The 22281-nt window shown below is 46.3% G+C and overlaps 2 protein-coding genes across 4 annotated transcripts in view; one reads left to right on the top strand and one right to left on the bottom strand.

Annotated features, from left to right (window-relative positions):
• PIGU (phosphatidylinositol glycan anchor biosynthesis class U) overlaps window positions 1-6224 on the top strand; it is an 83999-nt gene extending 77775 nt beyond the window's left edge. For 2 of the 3 annotated variants that reach the window (XM_053200047.1, XM_053200048.1), the window contains one exon: window positions 3893-6224. In XM_053200047.1, the coding sequence (XP_053056022.1) occupies window positions 3893-4563 (671 nt within the window). In that variant the 3' untranslated portion in view covers window positions 4564-6224. The remainder of the gene's footprint in view (window positions 1-3892) is intronic. The other variant, XM_027069906.2, reaches the window with a different exon arrangement.
• MAP1LC3A (microtubule associated protein 1 light chain 3 alpha) lies at window positions 4549-6107 on the bottom strand. Its single transcript, XM_027069908.2, has 5 exons — window positions 5965-6107; window positions 5611-5666; window positions 5428-5534; window positions 4995-5164; window positions 4549-4709 (listed from the first exon to the last, which is right to left on the bottom strand). Exons 1-4 carry the CDS (start codon window positions 6002-6004, stop codon window positions 5002-5004), a joined length of 366 nt encoding a protein of 121 aa, XP_026925709.1. The 5' UTR covers window positions 6005-6107; the 3' UTR covers window positions 4549-4709; window positions 4995-5001.
• Window positions 6225-22281: the final 16057 nt, after the last annotated feature.

Here is a 22281-nt window from a genome sequence, read left to right on the forward strand (position 1 = left end):
TCACTCACTTTACAGATGAGGAAAATGCAGCTTAGATTTGGGAAAGTGACTTACATAGGGTCACACAACCACTAACTTGTCCATGCTCTTTCCATTGCTCCTTGCCCAACTTCCCCCACCTAGACTGGGCAGAGGGGCTCTGGATCTGTAGCTGCTGTGTTGCTTGAATCCCAGGGCCTGAAATCCCTGCTCCTTAGCCCAAATGGAAAGCCCCAAGGTCAGAAGAGGGAGGTTGTCTTGGCCAGCCTGTTACTAGCTAGGGGTGTCTCAAAGAGCCAAGCCTCCAGGCCAGCCTGGTGTCCCCAAGATGCCTTCCCCATAGGCCAGGGTCAGGTCACCCAATCGGGAACACTGACCTTTGGTTCCAGACAGATCAAGCTGGCACACAGGACTCTTCCCTCCATACCACCCTCCCCTTACACTTTATCATGAAAATTTTCACAGACACAGCAAAGTTGAAAGATTTAACATTAAACGCCCATATACCTACCACCTAGACTCTACCGTTAACATTTTACTATACTTTTGTGATCACAAATTATCCATCCCTCAATCCCTTATTTTAATCATTATTACACTATATGTTAACTAATTTGGATTTAAATAAAATTTAAAAAAAACCCACAAAGTATAGATATCACTATATTGCCTGCTAAATATCTTAGCATGTATATTATTAACCAGAGCTCAATACTTACTTACATTTTTCTTATATGAAATTTATATAAGGTGAAAAACACAAATCTTAACATGTACATTTTCTTTTTTTTCTTTTTTTATCATTTTTTTATTTTTTCAATATATGAAGTTTATTGTCAAATTGGTTTCCATACAACACCCAGTGCTCATCCCAAAAGGTGCCCTCCTCAATACCCATAACATGTACATTTTCTGAAGCTGCCTTTCATTCAGCAAAAATTTTAAATTTATTTATTTTGAGAGAGAACATGCACACACAAGCGTGATTAGGGAAAGGAAAGAGAGAGAGGGAGAGAGAAAATCCTAAGCAGGTTCCATGCTGTCAGCTCAGAGCCCAACGTGGGGCTCAGTCCCATGAACTGTGAGATCATGACCTGAGCTGAAATCAAGAGTTGGACACTTAACTGATTCAGCCACCCAGGTACCCCAGCAGCAAAATATTTTTGAGATTCATTTATATAGCTGCAGATAATAACACATTGCTTTTTTAAAATAAACTTTTAAATTCCAGAATAACTTTAGATATAGAAAGTTCCCATATGCTCCACACCCATGATCTAAGCCAGGGAACTACATTACATTTAAGTGTCCTGTCTCCCCCATGTCCTCTGCCTGCTTTCTCAGTCTTTCCTAATTTCTCATGACCTGGACAGTCTTGAGGAGCACTGGCCAAGTATCTTATACAGTGTCCCCATTTTGGACTTCTTGCGCTTTTCTTTTTGTAAGTTGGGGGTTTGGATTTTTGGAATGCTCAGTCGGTACATGCTAGCCACCTGATTTCATGATGATGTTACCCTTCATTTGTTCAAGACAGTGTTTGCGGGGCTTCTTCAGGATAGAATTACTATTTTCTCTTTCCCTGCTCTGTTCTTTGGAAGTAAGTTACCTCTCCTAGCCCACCCTTGGGGGCAGAGGGTGGGGAGTAGGAAGAACTAAGCTCCACCTCCTGGGTGAGGTATGTTATTTGGAATTCTTCTGTAACGGTTCCAAAAGCAATTCTCTCTCATTTATTTATTCAGTCATGTATGAGCTGGTTGCTTTTAATTTATTTCTTTAATCAATATAATACATATACATAATTTACAATGTTAAGGATTATAAGGAAAAAGAATGGTTCCCTAAGGGCTTAGTTATTTGTTTTGTTACTTGTAAATAACATACATACTGTGGTTTTTTCCATTTTATATTAAATTGAACTATATGAACTTTCCAATATGCAACCATTTTTGATCTGCAAAATGGCCATTTCATATGGTTCAACCTAATACCTTGTATTTTGACTTTCTAATCCTCGTGCTGCTGATTGTGTGTGACACTGGAGTTGGTTCATTTGTTTTATTGTGAATTGTGACTTTGCATATGATCCTCATCACATCTGGCTCCCAGCTTAGCCACAGCTCCAGACCAGACACCTTGGGCCTAGGTGAGAAAGGGGCTGCAGGATGTGAGGTCAGCCTTTGCTGTGGTAACTGCCCGGCACGGGCAGCTGTGGGGCAAAGCCTTGGGGGCTCCCTGGACTGTCAGCTCCACGGATACCCTCAGCTGCTAGTTCTCTGCCCTGTGGCAGACTGGGCCCCAGGTATATCACCTTGCTGCAGGGTCACGGCCACTAGGCCAGCTCTCATGTGTAGTCTCAGGCCAACTATTGAACCTTTTGTGCCTCAGTTTCCTCTGGTGTAGGTCCTCAGCTTTTCCTTCAGGCCCCTCTGTGTTCTCCTTCCTGCCCACAGTATGAAGCTGTCCAGGACAGGTGTCTCCGGAGGTCAGAGGCCAAGATCCCAGGCTCAGCTCAACCTCTGACCTGCTCTAAGACCCTAGCTGGGTGTTCCCCCTCCACTCCTCCACTGGGCTTCCATCTTCCCATCTATGCCAACAAGGTGGTTGATACTAATGGTCTAAGAGGCCTCTACGTGGCTGAGAAATTGGGCTGTGAGCCCCTCTCCCCACATCCTGCCATGCAGCAGGGCTCTGCCCCTCCTGCCCCAGGCACTGGGAGTCTTGGGATGAATGGGATTGTAAAACAGCACAAGTCCTTATTCCTCTCTGGGCTTCTGTGAGGGGGATAGTACTGAGCTTCTGGGGCCCTTTGGATTCTGTGGCCTATCCAGGAAAGGCCGACTGAGCTGGTCACGGATACCATGGTGGCAGAACGCCTCGGGGACCCTGCCCAGTCCAGGGGAGGAGGCACAATCATCAGGAAGTCAAACAGATGAAAGAAAAACTGCAATTTGGATGAGTTTGTGTTACCAAGTAGAGGTTAATGGGGCCAAGACCCAATCTGGGAGTGTGGGAGGGCTTCTCTAAGGAAGTGACCTTTCCTGAGACCTGAAGGGTAAGCAGATGTTGGCTGGATGAAAGGGAAGAGAACATTGCAGGCAGAGGAAACAGCAGAGATCCTGCAGCAAAAGGAAAGAAGCCAGTGTGGCTGGAGCTGAGTGAGGTGGAGCAGGTGAGAGGGTGAGGCATGCACATGGGGCAGGGACCAGGTACAAGGCCTCAGAGCCCCAAAAGAGTCTGATCTTCATCCTAGGAGCCCTAGGAAGCCTTTGGAGGACTTTTAGCTGGGAAGTAATAGGCCTAGATTTATTTTGAGAAGCAACCTCTGGCTGCGAGAGAGAATGGACTGGTGGGGTCAGGGGTGCGGGAGGCCTGAGACCAAGGAGCCCAGAGCAGAGATTGATGTTGTTTCGATGACAGTGGCTTTGTCCAGGGTGTTAGCTGTAAGAACAGGTAGAAATGGGTGGATCTGAGTTTGGGAGATAAAACTGCCAGGACTTAGTGGCCTTGTGTCCAGGAGAAGTATCAGGTTATTCTGTGGCCTAAGAACCTGGAGGGAAGATGGGGGCATGGGTTCACCATGGGAGCAGCAGCTTTGACCGGGGGCTCAGCTGTACCATGGAGGAGCCTGTGGGCACCCAAGAGGTGAGGTTGGAAGGGCCACTGGCTGCAGAGGTACATTCTGGAGTGCAGAGGCCAGGGCCTGGGAAGGTGGCGTGAACCCCACAGGGGTGGAGAGGGGCAATACAGGGGCACAGGGGTGGAGAGGGGCAATGCAAGACCTTGTGGGGTCAGTTGTAGGCCCTGAGGTAGGAGTCCCTGGGCAGGGTCACCCCAACACCCGCCTACCCTCTCAGAGACCCAAGGTTCAGGGGTAGGTTCCTCAGAGCTTCTCACACCTTCTCTCTCCCCCCAGATCCTGCTCATCTCCGATTACTTCTATGCCTTCCTGCGGCGGGAGTACTACCTCACACATGGTCTCTACTTGACTGCCAAGGACGGCACGGAGGCCATGCTTGTGCTCAAGTAGGCCTGGCTGGGCACAGGGCTGCATGGACCTCAGGGGGTGGAAGGGCCAGAAGCTGGGCCAAGCCCCCTAGCCAGAGTTGCCAGCAGAGGAGGCCTCCGGCAGATGAGGTTCGAGTCCAGGGTTACAAATCTCTGGCACCAGAGAGGAGCCATGGCTGGCAGCAAGGCCAATGGGGAATAGCCAGGAGCTCCTCCACTTGGACCCCCACTTTGTGGTTCTGCACACCGGGGAGCCCCCTCCGAGGCTTGAAAGGGGAAGAAGCAGGTGAGCAGGGTTTGTTAGGTTGTGACTACTTAATAAATGGTTTTTTGTTACAAAGAAATCGATCCTGGGCCCACACTGCACTCCTGGAAGGGGTGGGCTTGGCCGCTACCACCACCGTGGTATACTACACACTGGTGTGGGTTTCTAGAATGAGCCCCAAGTCCACAACACGCAAGTTTGTGCCCTGGCCAGCTGAGACTGGTGTAGGGCAGCCTACTCCCACCCCACCCCCCAGCAGCTCCCACCCCCCCCATTCCCCAAGCAGCTGGAGGCAAAGGGCCAGGCGGGCCTGAGCAATCTTTATTCTGCAGAGGGACAATGACCACAGATCCGTACACCTTGTCAAGACCAGGTGAGCCAGGGGCCAGTCTTTCAGGGGTGGGCAGGTCCAGGCAGGGGGGCAGCGCCTCAGGTGAGGGAGGGGCAGATGGGCAGGGGCCTAAAAAAAGAAAAAGACAAACCACACGGAGCAGGGGTGCTGGGAGCTCTTCCTTATCCTCCCGCATCCCAGCCAGCACCCAGAGGGGTAACCCTAACAATGACTGGCCCAGGACCCACCCAGGGGCAGAGTAGGTGTGGTTGGTGTGCCCTGGCTAGGAGGCGGCATCCCTGCCCAGCCCACCCAGGGCAGAGACCGTTAAGTTCAGGAGCCAGGAGCTCCCTGGGTAGAGCCTGACAGGGCACCCCCCCCCCCCATTCCCAGGCCAACCCCTCCCCCCCCTACTGCTGCTTCAGAAGCCGAAGGTTTCTTGGGAGGCGTAGACCATGTAGAGGAAGCCATCGTCATCCTTCTCCTGCTCGTAGATGTCGGCGATGGGCGTAGACACGCTCACCATGCTGTGCTGGTTCACCAGCAGGAAGAAGGCCTGCGTGGGGTTCAGCTGCAGGCGGCGCCTGGGGTGGCAGAAGGGCATGTCAACTGTGAGGGGCCAGGCTCCTGGGTGGGTGGTGCCCTGACCACACCCCCCGCCCCATCCCCAATGATTCTGAGACCACCCCCATCCCAGCCCTTTCTGGAGGCACTCACCTCTGACCTGACACAGACCCCAGCCCTGACCTTTCCCAACCTACCTAGGACTGGGATCCAAAGCCCGGGCCCAAGTCCCACCCTCCCCCAGAAGGCCCCAAGCCCCTTCTGACTGCTGCTGCCCACGCACCGGATGATCTTGACCAACTCGCTCATGTTGACATGGTCTGGCACCAGGAACTTGGTCTTGTCCAGGACTGGCAGCTGCTTCTCACCCTTGTAGCGCTCGATGATCACCTAGGGGTGGGGCAGGGGATGCGTGAGATGGGCGGGGCCTGGAGCCACAGGGATGGGAGGGGGCGGTGAGACTCACCGGGATCTTGCTGGGGTGCTGGTCGCGGATCTGCTGCACCTCCTTACAGCGGTCGGCTGCGGACAGGAGACAGGCAGTAAGGCCAAGAGGTCCCGCTTGCCCCGCCCGTCGCCGGCCCCGCCCCCCGGGCTCCCGCCCCCGGGGCCGTCAGGCCCCAGGGCCTGGCACCGGCTGGACTGGGAGGCGAGGCCCGGCCCAGGCCAGAACCTGCCTCCCGGCCCCGGGGGGGTCCAACCTGAGTCTGACGTCACGGGGCTGACGTCGCCTGCGGCAGTCAGGGTCAGTCGTGGTTCCCACCTCCCCCCCCACCCCGTGTCCCCGCTCCGCACCCGCAGACTGCCCGCCGGGCCTCACCGAAGGTCCGCCGCTGCTTGAAAGGCCGGTCTGAGGGCATCGCGCGGGCCCGGCGGGGCGCGCAGGCCGGGGCTCCGGGACGCGTGGCTTGGGGGCTCTGGCTGAGATTCGGGGGCTCCGCGCCTCGCGCTCAAGGGCTCGGGTTCTCGAGCTGAGCCTGGCGGCGGTGGCTCGGGGAGGTAACTCGCCCGGGTGACGTCAGGTCACAACATTCCTTAAAGGGGAGGCCGGCGCACTGCTCCCATTGGGCCGACGCAAAACCCGCCCGCCTGGGCCTGTGACGTCATGGCGCAGAGAGCTGGACTCCAAGCCAGCACCGCGGAGGGGTGGGGCGGGGCTCCCAGGTCGCGTCACAGTCCTGTGACGTCATGAGCTGCCGGCCCATCTCCCTGAGGCTGGGGCTGAGAGACTGGCAAGCCTGCCGGGAGTTGAGAGAGCTGACTCGCAGCTCCGACAGCGGGAAAGCGCGCGGGCCAGTCCGGGGCTCAGCATTTTCCGTTCCCCCTGGGGCTAAGTCATCCCACAGCACACTGGGAGGCCGTTCCCTTCAAGCGATGGTGTGAGGCGCTGGAGGTGACGATGGCAGTAAACCCAAAAACCTCGCCTCCATGGAGCTCATGGTTAGGGAAAGAAAGCTAGGGTCGGGGGGATTACAACTTGAAAACAAGATGCTAAAAAGGAACACACAGCTTTTCAAAGGAATTTCCAGAATTGAAAAAGCTATTTGAAATTCAAGTCTGAAAGGATCAGGCAAGAAAGTAGATGGGACACAGCAGAAGATAAGTCATGCAACTGGAGGATTGAAAGGAAGCAACCAGAGAAACAAGGTGATAGACCTTCTAAAAGGGGAAGTGATAGGAATAGGGAAGTGAGAAGACCCGCAGGTCCAATCAGAATTCCAAAAGGAGAGAAAAGAAGTGGGAGAGGCAGTTCTTGAAGAGCTTCCAGACTTGATTAAAGACCAGGATCCTTACATAAAATCCAGAGCAGGATAAATAAAAGTAGCATCGTGGCACTTTGTAATGAGTTTGCAGAACTCTAAAGAGAAGAAGAAAAATGGTGAGCAACTAAGCTGGTAAACATGTAGGTAAATAAACAGTGGAACATGAACAGTGATGATTAATCTGGGGAGTTACAAAAGGAGCACAGGACACAACCGGAAGACTGGAGAGAGTAATCAGTTCAAGTGTTCTAAGAGGCTTGATATATTTGAGGGGGGCAGGATAAAGATACTGATAATTTACAAAGCTTTGTGAATTCAGGAAGTGTGTATTTCAGACACTTACAAGGGAATCACTAAAAGAATAGCAAGTGTAACTGCCAATAGAGAAAAGGAGAAAAAAAAGTAAAAAGAATGGTATATGAATGATGCAAAACCAGAGTAAATGTAAAACATGAGTAAATGTTTTACATTCACTTATTAAAAACATGATCAGGGGCGCCTGGGTGGCTCAGTCGGTTGAGCGTCTGACTTTAGCTCAGGTCATGATCTCATACTCCCTGAGTTCGAGCCCCACCTTGGGCTCTGTGCTGACAGCTCAGAGCCTGGAGCCCGCTTCAGATTCTGTGTCTTCCCCTCTCTCTGCCTGTCTCCTGGCTCATGCTCTGTCTCAAAAATAAATAACATTGGGGCGCCTGGGTGGCAGGCTCAGTTGGTTAAGTGTCCAGCTTCAGCTCAGGTCATGATCTCAGTCCGTGAGTTTGAGCCCTGCGTCAGGCTCTGTGCTGACAGCTCAGAACCTGGAGCCTGCTTTGGATTCTGTGTCTCCCTCTCTCTCTGCCGCTCCCCTGCTCATGCTCTGTCTCTGTCTCAAAAATAAATAAAAACATTTAAAAAATAAATAACATTAAAAAAATTAAAAATAAATAAATAAAACATGATCAGAGTGGCCAAGAAAAATAAATGCAGCTCTATATGTTGTTTACAAGAGGACATTTAAAACTTAAGGGCACCAAAAGTAAAATGATGGGAAAAGGTATACTAGAGAAAAGCTAACCAGAAGGTATAGCTATAGCAAAATCAGACAGAAAAGTCCTTAAGGTAAAAAACATTATTAGAGATCCAGAGGATGACCAATAAATGATGAAAAGTACAACTTGTAGGAAGACAACAATTCTTATAAAACATACAAGTTAGAGGTCTAAAAGGCTGAATGTATAAAACAAAAGTGATAGGATACAAGGAGAAATTGCCAGATCTTCCATCATAGTGAGAGATTTAAGACTTCTTTCAGTAACTGATAGACCCAACAGCCAAAAAAAGATACAGAAAGATATTAATAATCCTGATCAATGAACCCTGATGGAACCCTGAACCCAGTATTGCTACTTTCAAGCACACAAGAAACATTTACCAAAAAATGACATAAAAAATGGCCCCAACTTGAATCTCAACAGGTATCGAACAGTTTCATAAAGACCATATTCTGTGACCACAGACCAGACCCAAATGAATTCTAAATGTTTGGACACATAAACATCTAAAAAACATTTTACTCAAAGATGAAATCCTATTGAAATGAAAACTTTAGATCAAAAAAATGAGAATACACTTAAAAACTCAGGGTTGGGGGAATACAACTAAAGCAGCCTGTAGAAGATTTATAGCCTTATTAATTATAGTAGGTAAGAAGTACAGAAAATCTACAAGCAGAGTATTAAAGAATTATAAAAAAGTAACAGTGTCAACCCAAAGAAAGTGGAAAGAAGAGCAGAAATTGATGAAATAGAAAACAAAAATACTAAGACCACAAAGCAAAGCTGGATCTTTGAAAAGACACACAGAATAAACATTAATGTGCCAAATAGAACTGCTATCATTTCTAGCAGACATGATAAAAATAAGAATGTTATAAACTTTATGCCAGTAAATTTAAAACTTAGATAAGATGGACAATTTTCTAGAAAAAGAAATTTGCCAAAACTATTTCAAAAAGAAATAGACAAAGTGAGTAGCAATATACCTCAAAAAACTGATCCAGATGGTTTTTGAGGGGAGTTCTCCCTGCCACCCCAAGACCAACCAAACAAATGAAAACAAACCTGCGACAAACATCGTACTTAATGGTAAAACACCATACTCTATGGTATGGTGAATTCTATGGTATATTCATTTCAGTGAAATGAATTCACTGAATATAATGCAACATTGTACTGAGGTCCCAGCCAGAACACCAGGCCAAGAAGCAGCAGGAGCATAACTACCACTCACAGCAAGAAGATGCAGAGGAATCCACAAACAATAGAAGACTGCTAACTAACATGAAGTCTGACAACACAGCATACCATGTTTTAGAGGAAGATGGGAAATGGGAACTCTCTACACTGCTGAAGGGAGTGTAAAGCCTTTCAGCCATACTGAAGAGTGATTTGGCAGAATCTACCCAAACTGAAGATGCCCATATCCTACAAACCAGGAATCCCACTTGCTGTGTCCCATGTGAGCTCAAGGGAACACAGTTAAGTATGTTCATTGGAGCATTTTCCTAACAGCAAAAAATTGGGACCACCTATATGTCCTACTGAAGATGTTGGGTATTCCTATAACATAGCAACACATGGTGAGAGAAGGGCTCTCAGCAAACTTTCCCTTTAAAAGGCCAGACAGTAAATAGGTTTGGCTTTCCAGGCCATATGGCCCTCTGCAACTACTCCTTTGTTGCTGTTGGCTTGTGGAAGCAGCCTTTACCCCGAAAGGGCATGGTTGTATCCCAATAAAACTTTATTTGCTAAAACAGATTTGGCCTGAGGCTTTAATTTGCTGACTCTTGATCTAGAGCTGTGTCAAAATGGACAAATCTCACAAAGTTGCAGCAGAGTATAATCAGAGCCATTAAGTGCAGCTGAAAGAACTAGGTCCACCAAGGCCTTGGGGGAAGTTGTTACACCTCTCCTTGCTCCACTAAGCCCTAGGCTGAGGCTATAGTGGGGGAGGGCCCATCCCCCAAATCCCAAGGTCTGTGCTCACTCTTGCTCTCACCTGACCAGTCAGCAGGACTGACACTCCACCTCCAGCTCTGGTTTCTCTCCCACTGTTCCTCCTCTCCCTCATCTCCACAGAATCCAAGGCCCGGTCTACTCCGTGTCTCCACTTGAAAGCCTAGCAGACATTTGAAATTTAGCTTCCCCCAAATCAACCCATGCTCTTCCCCTAAAATGTGCACCAGTTGTAATCTTCCCTGTCTCCATCCGTGTCATCTTGGACCCCTTTCTTTCCTTCACCACCCACATATCCAGTCCATGCCCAAATCCTGCTGGTTCACATTTCAAAATATCTCGACAATCTAACCAATTCTTACCACTTCCACCACTGCCCTCGGGCCAGAGCTGCCATCATCTCTTGCCTGACTACTGTCAGCATCTCCCATCTGGTCTCCTCGCTTTGGCTTTGCCCGCCTCATTTGGGTACCACTACGCTGACAGCAGCTTTCCTGTGCACGGAAGTCGGGTCAGCTGATTCTGTACCCCACACGTTTAGAGCAAAAGTCAAAGGCTGAACAGTGGCCCAAGAGGCTTGTGAGATCTTGCTTCTTACTCTCTCCTACTCTCTCCTGGCCTCATCTACTCCTTGCCCCCTAGGCTTCAGCTACACTGATCTTCTCACTCTTCCAGAATCAGACACTCTTGTGCCCCAGGGCCTTTCAGTACTTACTCTTCCTTTTGCCTGGAGCGTTCTTCCTCAAGATCTCTGGCTCTCAGGTCTCCTCAGGGAGGCTTTCCTGAATGATCTTATTTAATGTTGCAGTCCCCACCCCGGTTACTCCCTATCCTCCCTCCAATGCCTTATTTTTTTGACAGAATAGTTAGCAACTTCTAATATACTATATAATTTTTCTAAGCATTACAAAAATCTTCAGGCATACAGAACACTTGAAATGATTGTTCAGCAATCACCAATATACACACCAGTTACATTCTATACTTAATGCTTGCCCTATTTGCTTTATCATCTGTACATCCACCCACCCAATCTTTTTTATACATTTCAATTGCAATCCAATATGCATTTATTTTTATTAACTTAAAAAATATTTATTTTGGGAGAGTGCAAGCAGGGTTTGGGCAGAGAGAGGGGAACAGAAGATCTGAAGTAGGCTTTGCGCTGACAGGCTGACAGCAGTGAGCCCCCATGTGGGGCTTGAACTCACAAACCACAAGATCATGATGTGAGGAGAAGTCAGAGATGCTCAACCAACTGAGCCACCCAGTAGCCCCTCCAATATCCATTTGTGATAAAAACTCTCAACAAAGTGGGTATAGAGGAAACCTATCCCAACATAATAAAGGCCACATGTATGACAAGCCGACAGCTAACATACTCAATAATAAAAAGTTGAAAGCTTTTCCTTTAAGATCAGGAACAAGACAAAGATGCCCCCTCTTGCCATTTTTATTCAACACCATCTTGGAAATTCTAGCCAGAGCAATTAGGCAAGAAATAAAAGGCATCTAAATTGGAAAGGAAGATGAAGGTGGCTCAGTCGGTTAAGCGTCCGACTTCCACTCAGGTCAGGATCTCGCTGGGTTTGTGAGTTCGAGCCCCGCATTGGGCTCTGTGCTAACAGCTCAGAGCCTGGAGCCTCCTTCAGATTCTGTGTCTCCTCCTCTCTCTGCCCCTCCCATGCTCATCTCTGTTTCTGTCTCTCAATAATAAATAAACGTTAAAAAAATTTTTAATTGGAAAGGAAGAAGTAAAACTGTCGCTGTTTGCAGACGACAGGATGTTATATATAGAAAACCGTAAAGACTCCACCAAAAAACTGTTAGAACTCATAAATTCGGTAAAGTTGCAAGATACAAAATCAATATACAAAAGTCTGGGTTTTTTTTTTTTTCAATTAATTTATTTTTGAGAGTGAGCGAGCAAGCAGGGGAGGGACAGAGAGAGGGAGAATCCCAAGCAGGCTCCACACACAGCGCAGATTCTGATGCAGGGCTCAATCTCACGAACTTTGAGATCATGACGTGAGCCAAAGTCAAGGGTCTGATGCTTAACTGACTGAGCCACCTGAGCACCCTGTTTTTTGTTTTTTGTTTTTTTTTTTTAAGTAGGCTCCATGCTCAGTGTGGGGCCCAACACAGGGCTTGAATTCATGACCTTGAGATCAAGACCTGAGCTGAGATTAAGACCTGAACTGAGATCAAGATAGTGGCACACTAAACTGACTGAGGCACCCAGGTGCCCCAAATCTGTTGTGTTTCTATATGCTAATAATGAACTATCAGAAAGAGAAATTAAGGGACGCCTGGGTGGCTCAGTTGGTTAAGTGTCTCACTCGGTTTCAGCTCAGGTCATGATCTCAGTTTTGTGGGCTTGAGCCCCACATTGGGCTCTGTGCTGACAATGGGGATTCTCTCTCTCTGCTGCTCCCCCACTCACTCTGTCTCTGTCTCTCTCAAAAATAAATAAATGAGCTTAAAAAATTATTTTAAAAAAGCAATTAAAATACCATTTAAAATTGCATCACTCCCCTGCACTCTCTAAAAAAATAAATAAAAATAAATAAAAAATAAGGGGCACCTGTGTGGCTTAGTTGGTTGAATCTGACTCTTGATTTCGGCTCAGGTCATGATCGAGGTCATGGGATCGAGCCCCAAATTAGGCTGTGCCCTGATATCATGGAGCCTGCTTGAGATTCTCTCTCTCCCTCTGCCCCTGCCCTACTGTCTAAAAGAAAAAAAAATTGCATCAAAATGAATAAGATACCTAGGAATACATTTAACAAAGGAGGGGAAAGTCTTGTATACTAAAACCGTAAGACATTGATGAAAGAAATCGAAGACATGAATAAATGGATATTCTGTACTCATGAACTGGAAGAATTAATATTGTTAAAATGTCTCTATACCCAAAGCAATCTACAGATTCAATGCAATCCCTATTAAAATTCCGATGGCATTTTTCACAGAAATAGAACAAATGATCCTAAAATTTGTATGGAACCACAAATTATCTGGAAAAGCCAAAGCAGCCTTGAGAAAGAACAAAGCTGGAGGCAAACTATATCACAAAGTTATAGTAATCAGAATAGTATGGCATTAGCATAAAAACACATAGATCATGGGTGCCTGGGTGGCTCAGTGAGCTCAAGCCCTGCATTGGGCTCCGCACTGCCAGTGTGGAGCCTACTTGAGACTCTCTCTCCCACTCTCTCTCTCTGCCCTCCCATGCACGTGCTTGCTCTCTCAGAATAAATAAACTTAAAAAAAAATCAGTGGAGAATAGAGATCCCAGAAATAAACCCATGCATATATGATCAATTAATTTATAACCAAGAAGCCAAGAATACACAGTGGCAGAAAGGACAGTCTCTCCAGTAAATGATTTTGGGGAAACTGGACCATGACTTATACCATAATGAAAACTAATTCAAAATGGATTGAAGACTGAATGCAAGACCCAAAACCATAATACTCCTACAAGAAAGCATATGTGGTAAGCTCCTTGACATTGGTGTTGGTAATGATTTGGGGATTTGATACCAAAAGCAAAGGCAACAACAGTAAAAACAAACAAGTGGGACCACATTGAACTAAAAAGCTTCTGCACAGCAAAGGAAACCACTGGCACGATGAAAAGACAATGAATTAAAATATTTGCAAGTCATATATTTGATAAGGGGTTAATATCCAAAGTATATAAAGAACTCCTACAACTCAATAGCAAACAAAACAAACAAAAAAACCCAACCAATCTGGTTAAAAAATCGTTAGAAGACCTGAACAGACATTTTTCCATAGAAGATGTACAGATGGCCAACAGACAAATGAAAAGATGCTCGACATTACTAATCATCAGGGAAATATAAATCAAAACCACAATGAGATATCACCTCACACCTGGCTATCTATCACCAGCATGACAAGAAATAACAAGTATTGACAAGGATGTGGAGAAAAGGGAACCCACTAACAGTGGTAATGTGAATTTGTTCTGCTGCTGTGGAAAACAGTATGGAGGTTCCTCCAAAAATTAAAGATAGAAATCTAGCAATTCCACCTCTGAATATTTATCTGAAGGAAACGAAATCTCTAGAAAAGATATATGTACCCCTATGTTTATTGCAGCATTATTTACAATAGCCAAGATATGGAAACAATCTAAGTGACCACTGGTAGATGAATGGATAAAGAAAATGTCACACACACACATGTGCATGCACACACACACGATATGGAATATTATTAATCCATAAAGAATGGAATCTTGCCATTTGTGACAACATGGATGGGCCATGATCTCACTGATATGTGGAATCTAAAAAACAAACAAGCTCAGAGATACAGAGAACAGATTGATGGTTGCCATAGGCTAGAGAGTGGGGTGGGGCAAAATGAGTGAAAGGGGTTAAAAATCACAAAGTTTCAGTTATAAATAAGTCCAGGGGATGTAATGTACAGCATGGTGACTACGATTAGTAATGCTGTAGTGTATATTTAAATGTTGCTAAAGAGTGGATCTTAAAAGAAAAAAAATTTTGTAACTATGTATGCTGATGGTTTTTAATCAGACTTATTGCGGCGATCATTTCACAATATATACAAATATTGAATCATTATGTTGTACACCCAAAACTAACATGTTATATGTCAATTATGTCTCAATAAAAAGAGGAAAAAAACCAGTAAGTTGCAGACATCAATTCACTTTATCCTCAAACCCTTTATATCCATATCAATATTTGTTTTTAATTTTTTTACAGGGATAAAATTTACATATAACTAAGCATAGATGTTAAGCGTGTGTCTGATGAATTTTCACAAGTACACACACCTGTGTAATCCAAACTCCTACCAAGATACAGAACACTACCATCACCTCTTTAGAAAGTTCCCTCTTGCCCCTTCTCAGTCCATATCCACCCTCACCTCCAGAGGCAACCACCATTCTGAGATTTTCACTGTAGATTAATATGAGCTCATCTAGAACGTCATATAAATAGAACCACACACAGTACGTGCTTTTGTTTCTGGCGTCTTTACTTCAATATAAGCATTTTGAAGTTCATGTTCTTGCAGATATCAGTAGACCATTTCTTTATATTGCAGAGAGCTTCCATTGGATGGGTGAACCACAGTTTGGTTATCCATTCTTCTACTGATGGACACCTGGGTGGTCCAGGTTTTGGCGATTGTAAATAAAGATGCCATGAACATTCCTGTAACGGTCTTTGTGTGGACACACTCATTTTATTTCACTTGGACAAATACCTAGGAGTGGAATTGCTGGCTTATAGAGTAGATGTGTGTTTGGTTTTAGAAGAAATTACTAATTTTTTTTCTCCTTTAAGTTTAGTTATTTTGAGAGAGAGTGTGTGTGCAGGAGGGGCAAAGAGAGAGGCAGAGAGCAAGAATCCCAAGCAGGCTCCGCACTGTCAGTGTGAGGAGCCTGATGTGGGGCTTGAACACACAAACTGTGAGATCATGACTGGAGCTGAAATTAGGTCAGGTGCTTAACTGACTGAGCCACCCAGACACCCTGGATCTTTTTCTAAAGTAGTGGTTCCATTTTAGATTCCTGTCAATGCTGTACACACATCTGTGTGTGGGAGCTCCTGTAGCTCTGTATCCTTGCCAGTATTTGGTGATGCCAAATTTTAATTTTAGCCACTCTGGTGGGTATGCAGTGGGATCTAATTGTGGGTTTAAATTTAATATGATATATAATTGTTATAAAAATTATTTTATTTCTCTATCCCAGCACCTAGATAGAGTGTAGCACATGGCAGGTGCTCAGTAAATATTTGCTGGATGAGGACCTGTCCTCTGGACCTTCACAGTGTCATTTCTCTGGAATGTGTGGACTGCCCATCTGAGGGTCTGTCTCCCCTCTTCTGACTAGGATTCATAGGCCTCAGAAAAGGCAGAGAACTGGCCTTGACTGGCCCATCACATCAAAGTGGAGCAACCCTGCCTGAATGGCCACCAATTACTGTGTGACCATGGCAGGTTCCTTCTCGGAGCCTCTGTCTGCTCCCTTACACAGTGGCAGACAGATGTTGGGTCTAAAGTAGCTTTACTAATGGGGTTCCTGGGTGGCTCAGTTGGTTAAATGTCCGACTTCGGCTCAGGTCATGATCCCGCTGATCCCAAGTTCGAGCCCCGCATCGGGCTCTGTGCTGACAGCTCAGAGCCTGGGGCTGCTTCGGATTCTGTGTCTTCCTCTCTCTCTGCCCCTCCCCTGGCTCGCAGTCTGTCTCTCTCTCAAAAATAAGTAAATATTATAAAAAATTTTAAAGTAGCTTTACTACTTACTGGATAACTTTGAACAAATTCTTTCCCCCTGGAGCCAGTAACAGAACCTACCTCTGAGGTCAAGGATCAGCACCAGTGAATGACCAGGAGGGCATGGAGTTCTGGGGGAACAGGGCCTGGAACTTCATTCAGCACCCATCTTATTTAAGGCAATGAGCTCACTTGTAAAATGGGCCTCACTTTGGGAGGACCCAGGAGGAATGCGGTCTGAGTCAGGGTCATTATCTCTGAGTAAGGATTGGTTGTTCCTGTTTATAGACTCCAATTGGAATTTTCCCAAAGACTGGAAGGACTGAAATCTTCCCAGGGGTCCCCTAGCCTCTGGCTGGGGCACCCCACCCTCACTCTTCAAAGTCTCTCTGGCTTCACTGGGAAGTATAGGCCATGACCATCAAACCCACTGCCCATATGGGGCCTCACTCCCTCTGTTCCCTCCTTTCCCTCTAACCAGGGGCATGCTCACCCGCCTCCCTGAATGATAAGGCCCAGGTTGCTACCCTCTTACCCTCCCTCCTATGTCCTCACAGTCCCTGCCCTCCTAGACCCTGGCCCTCAGAGCTGGCCAGTCACCTGGTGAGGCTGCCTCCCCTTGGCCTTTCCAGCCTCTGGCTGTGCCTAAAAGATCTCATCCTGCCATGGGCCCCAGCTCTCTTCAGCCTGCTCAGCCCGTTCACATCCATCAGTGCCTTCAACATAAGCCTCAGGTCTGAGTCCTGTCTCCTGAACAGTTTGCCTCAGAATGTTTAGGCTTCTCAAACTCAACACGTGCAAGCGAAGCCCCATCTTCCCTAATACCTGCAGCTCCAGCTTCTCCCCTCACGTCGCATCACTCCAGCCTGACCCAGGCTTCAGCTGGGCTCTCCCCTTTGCTACCGATCCAGTCACTGTCTGAGTCCTCTCAGGTCCACCCCAAGTCGCTCTCAGACCCATCTGTCCTCTCCCAACCCTCCCTCTGTCACTCCACCAGGCCAGCTTTGCCTCCCACTTCCCAGGTCTCAGCTTAGACCACACTTCACCACCACCCTTCTAACAAGACAAGGTTTCTGCTTCACCCTCTTCGGTTGACAGTCCCTACCTGCCTCCACTTCCTTTTGCCCAGCACACATTCCACAGCCCACCACAATTCTTCCCAAAGTGCAGAACTCCCTCATTCTGCTGAATTAACCTGGGAACATCCCAGTCCTGGTTAAAGCCAGCTGACAGCTTGTTACGCAGCTGCGCCCCTGGCTGCAAATATGATGCAACATTGCTGATTGCAACACAGCTCAGCTGGGCCCTGCCCACCCATCCCGAGTCACTTACCTGGCAAGCTCCAGTCCTCCTCTCCGGGCAGCTCCGGCTCGCCTTCCCTCGTCGTCCTCTGGGCCCTCACCCTGCCTCCCCTCAGGTGCAGTGGACCAGCCGGCCCTGCTCTAGCCTCAGCCAGCCCTTCAACTCTGTGCCCCGGGCCACCCTTCCCCTCGTTTGCTCCACCAGGAGGCCCCTTGTCTCTCACCAGCAAACAGTCACATTCTGATAACTCGCACCCCCCTCCATCTCCCACCCAACTTCTCCGTTCACAGCCCACCTGCCATGACCACTTTCTCCTTGAAATTCTTTCTTCTCTTGGCTTCTGTGGTGGTAACCAATTGTTACTTCCAGCAACAATTGTGCTCTCCCCCCTTGGAACAGAACCCTGAATGTCTCTTAGGGCAGCCATGCACCCAGCTTGATTTCCCAGCTTCCACTCCAGTTAAAAGTGGCAAGACGACGAAACTTTTGTCAGTAAAACATAAGTGTTATGGGACAAGATCATCCTACAGGACACGGTGGGTGTCTAAAACAGCAAGACCTTCAACTGGGTGGAAATCAAGTCTGAGATGCTCAGTCACCACCTGGGCGCGTTCATCCCCCTCAGGTAGCCTGCTTAGCTGTTATAAAGGCACAGGCTGCTCTGAGGGGGGAAAAAAAAGTGGAAAGTGCTCGATGGGACTTGTGGGAAATCTCCTTAAAGGGAAAGAGGACATCCTTCTGCAGCCCCGCCCTCCATCAGGTGCCTGAAACTTGTGACGGCTGGGGCTCTAGTAGCTAATCTTGGATCATAAGGACAAGGGCTACACCCTGGGAATGGTGGGGCAGAAAGTTTAAAGAGCCTGGGTCCCTGATGACTTTGTGGAGCCACCATTCCATCCCTGGACCACATGAACTCATGAACCATGAAATCATGATCTGAGCCAAAGTTGGATGTTGGGCCGACTGAGCCACCCGGGTGCCCCTGCCTTCATGTTTCTAAACACTATAGTTGTCCTGTTATTTCTGTAGTTCTTACCACAGAAGGGGATTTGACTCTTGCCTCCCTCACCCTTCCCATCGTCCAGCAGCTATAGCACCATTTAGGGTGTATTGTATTTTACCTACAAAACTATGCACAGCTGAGCCACACGATATGTCCTAGATTTGCTTTTTATTGTACAATTTTTTTATTTTCTGGGGTTTGGGCTTAAGTTTTCATTTTGTTTTTCGTGCCCCAATATTAAATTATCCCTAAATTTTTTGCACAACTAAAAATCTCTCTGAATCCATTCAAATACATATAATACTCTAGCAGTTTTTTTCCTTTTGGAAACATCCTTCTCCTGTTTAGGACTTCTCTCTAGGTTTACTGCCCCAGGCCCTTCACCATTATCCTGAGATATCCCTTTTGTCTTTCTTGTGTTGGAGTCTCAAGTTGCCCGAACCCCATGTCTTACTTTCTTTGCTCCATGCCCTTGCTTTGATGTATATTCTTCCATAGCTTCCATAGCCACCTGAGCTTGCATGGTGGAAAAATATGTGACCTTATATGTCTGAAAATATTTACCTTACTCTCACACTTAACTAATAGTTTGGCTGGAATAGGACTTTAGGTTGTAAACAATTTTTTTAAGCAGAATTTTAAAGGCATTGCTGCACTCTCTTTGTTTCTAGTGATGCTATGGGTCCAATGCTGTTGTAATTTCTAATCCTTCGTACATGGTTTCTTCTCTCTCTGGATTGTGTCTGTCCAAAATGTTCTGAGATCTCATGATGATGGGGCCTGGCGTGGGTCTTTTTAAAAGTAATTACTCTGGGGGCGCCTGGGTGGCTCAGTCGGTTAAGCGTCCAACTTCAGCTCAGGTCACGATCTCACGGTCCGTGAGTTGGAGCCCCGCGTCGGGCTCTGTGCTGATGGCTCAGAGCCTGAAGCCTGCTTCCGATTCTGTGTCTCCCTCTCTCTGCCCCTCCCCCGTTCATGCTCTGTCTCTCTCTGTCTCAAAAATAAATAAACGTTAAAAAAAATTTTAAAAATAAAATCACTATAAAAAAATAAATTAATTAAAAAAAATAAAATTAACTACTCTGGACATTCAGATCTTTTGATCTGGAAACTTAGGTCCTTAGTCTTGGAAACTTTTCTTACAGTCTCTTGCTGGTATTTTCAACCTTCTGTTTTCTCTTTCTGGAACTTCTGTTAATCAGATGTTGAATATCCCAGACCAATCCCTTAATTTTCTTAACTTTTCCATTTTTTCTTCCTTTTTTCCACTTTTAGGGAGATTTTCTCAACTTTATCTTGCAACTCTTCTGTTGAAATTATTCCCCTCATATTTTTAATCTTTCAAGAGTTTTTCCTTGTCTCTGGATATTGTTATAGCCTCTTGAACTCACAACCCTGGTATGTGTGTGTAAGGCTGTATAGGTCAGTGTTTTTCCACTCTAGGTGCATGTCAAAAAACCTGGGAAGCTTTTACAAACTAATGATGTTCAGGGATTATGCTTTAATTGATCCAAAGATGGATCCCAAACACAATTTTGTTTTGTTTTTTTTTAACTGTTGTCTCATCTCCACTAGACATAAGCTGTTACTATTCCTTTACGTCTAGACGGGCCTGGCGCATAGTAGGCACCACTAAATAACTGCTGAATGAATGAACAAAGCACTGCTTTGTAAAGGAAGATTGTAAAATAAGAACAAATTCCAGGCAATATGCTACTTTGTCTATAATGTTTTCTCTAAATATATTTGAAAACCTAATAATACATGAAAACCAAACAAGTCTTGTAGGACAAAAAAAGTATTTGAAATCCAGAGGTTTTAAAAAATCATGAAATTCCTATTTCTTCTTGCCTTTTAGACAAGTTTTTAATAACATACTTCTTGTGAACTAGGAAGTTAAAGTCTAATAATTTTCATCTGTTTCTGCTGAAGCCCCAAGGCAATAGTGGCCTATGCTGAGGAGAGGAGCAGGACCAGTGCAGGACTGCAAAACAAGGGGCCCCAAAGTGAGTCCAGACTTCTGCCTGTAAAAGAGGTGGAAGCTTCTGTTTCACCTTGAGTCGACAGACGGAAAGTGTGTAGAGGGGACCCTGAGAACCAGAGGCCAAAAGCACAGTTATGAGGGGCCAGCCAGGGAGAGCGCATCGTCCAAAGTTAAGGGAGTGGCAGGTAGGACAAGACAGGTCTTGAAAACTCACGACAGATGAGCCAGAAGGACGAATTTCAGCTTTAAACACACGCCAGGCTTAGAGAGCCAGAACTCGTTCACAACAGTCCTGGTAAAGTACACACTTTCCATCTCATTCTCCTTATGGCAACATGGAGCCAAAGAGGGGACAGCACCAAGTGGGGAAACAGGGTCAAGCACCTGGTAGGTGAGGGGCAATCTCCATCTCCATATTTGGTTCAAAATTCTGTCGTCACACTGGACTGGGCACATCATCTCCAGTGGGCCTTCAAGGCCCTGGGAATGAGGAGAGAAGCCTCGAGACTTGCCTGACATCCCATCCAGGGGCAAGGGAAGCACGAGCCCCAGAGAATCAATGTAAAGACAGTGGGCGACCATAATAAAGTTGCCTTTTGATCCAACTGAGCTTGTTTAACACAACAGTTGAACAAACTAGCACTTTGTGTTTGGTGTTACTTTCCTTCTCAGTTGAATATGATTGATCAGTTTAAGTTCATGGACACTGGATTGTAGCTCTACTGATCTGACATGTTTGGCAACTTCATGATTTCTACCTGCCGTAATGATTGAATTTAGGAGATCTGCATTTCTCTTTTCACCCCCTGGTAATTCACCAGAAGCTGAATTTGGTGTGGAAAGATGGTTTGGGATTCTCAGTGAAAAAATGTACAGAAGTAGTTGGTTTGAGTCCAACATATGTTAACAGGAGAAAGCCTGTAATTCCTGCAGTGCTTTAAAAACACATTTTTGGAGAAAGGCAATACCGGCTCACAGAGGAACATCAGAATTTCCAGGCACAGTGCCAAGTGCTGAGGTGGATGGTTGAATGATGGATGGAGCTGCACCTTGGAGCGTGAAGATCATACCTGAAGGAGTCTGAACAGGGGTTGCCTCTGGGGAGTAGGGGTGGAGACTGGCTGGGAAGCAGGACAGCATTCAGGGTGAGGTGATCTTGAATAGGGGGCTCAGCTGGCTGGTGTAAGCCCTTGTCATATGCCATTTACTGTAAGTAAATCTTACCCGCCCTCCAGAAAAGGTAAACTGGTTACTGGCACACATGTTGAAGTGTTTAGGAGTGTGCACTGTCTGCCGCTGTCCTTTGAAATGCATCAAAAAACAGGATGGATAAAGGAATGGGTAGTTATAATAGAAATGTAGCAGAATGTTAATTGTAGAATTAAATGGAGGTATATAATTATTTCAACTTCTCTGTATCTTTGAAAATCATAATGCTAGCAGTGGGCACATCCATATATTATACCGGCAAATGTACTTCTGAAACCCAGAAGTGATGTTCTTCCCTTCACACCCAGGGTAGTTGTCAGTTTCCAACCTTAGTAGGTATTATATTCCCATACACTTGCTACTTTAAGTACAGAAACTCCAGGCTATTTACATATGTTCTATCATCATTTAAACTTAAAAAAAATCTTTTTTTCTTAAGTTTATTTATTTAGCATGGGTGGGGGAGGGGGAGGGAGAGAGGGAGAGAGAATCCCAAGCAGGCTCCATACCATCAGTGCAGAGCCTGACGAGGGGCTCAAAACCATGAACCATGAGATCATGACCTGAGCTGAAACCGAGTCAGATGCTTAACCGA

This window comes from Acinonyx jubatus, chromosome A3 (assembly GCF_027475565.1).
Source record: "Acinonyx jubatus isolate Ajub_Pintada_27869175 chromosome A3, VMU_Ajub_asm_v1.0, whole genome shotgun sequence".
In the NCBI taxonomy this organism is placed as follows: Eukaryota; Metazoa; Chordata; class Mammalia; order Carnivora; family Felidae; genus Acinonyx; species Acinonyx jubatus.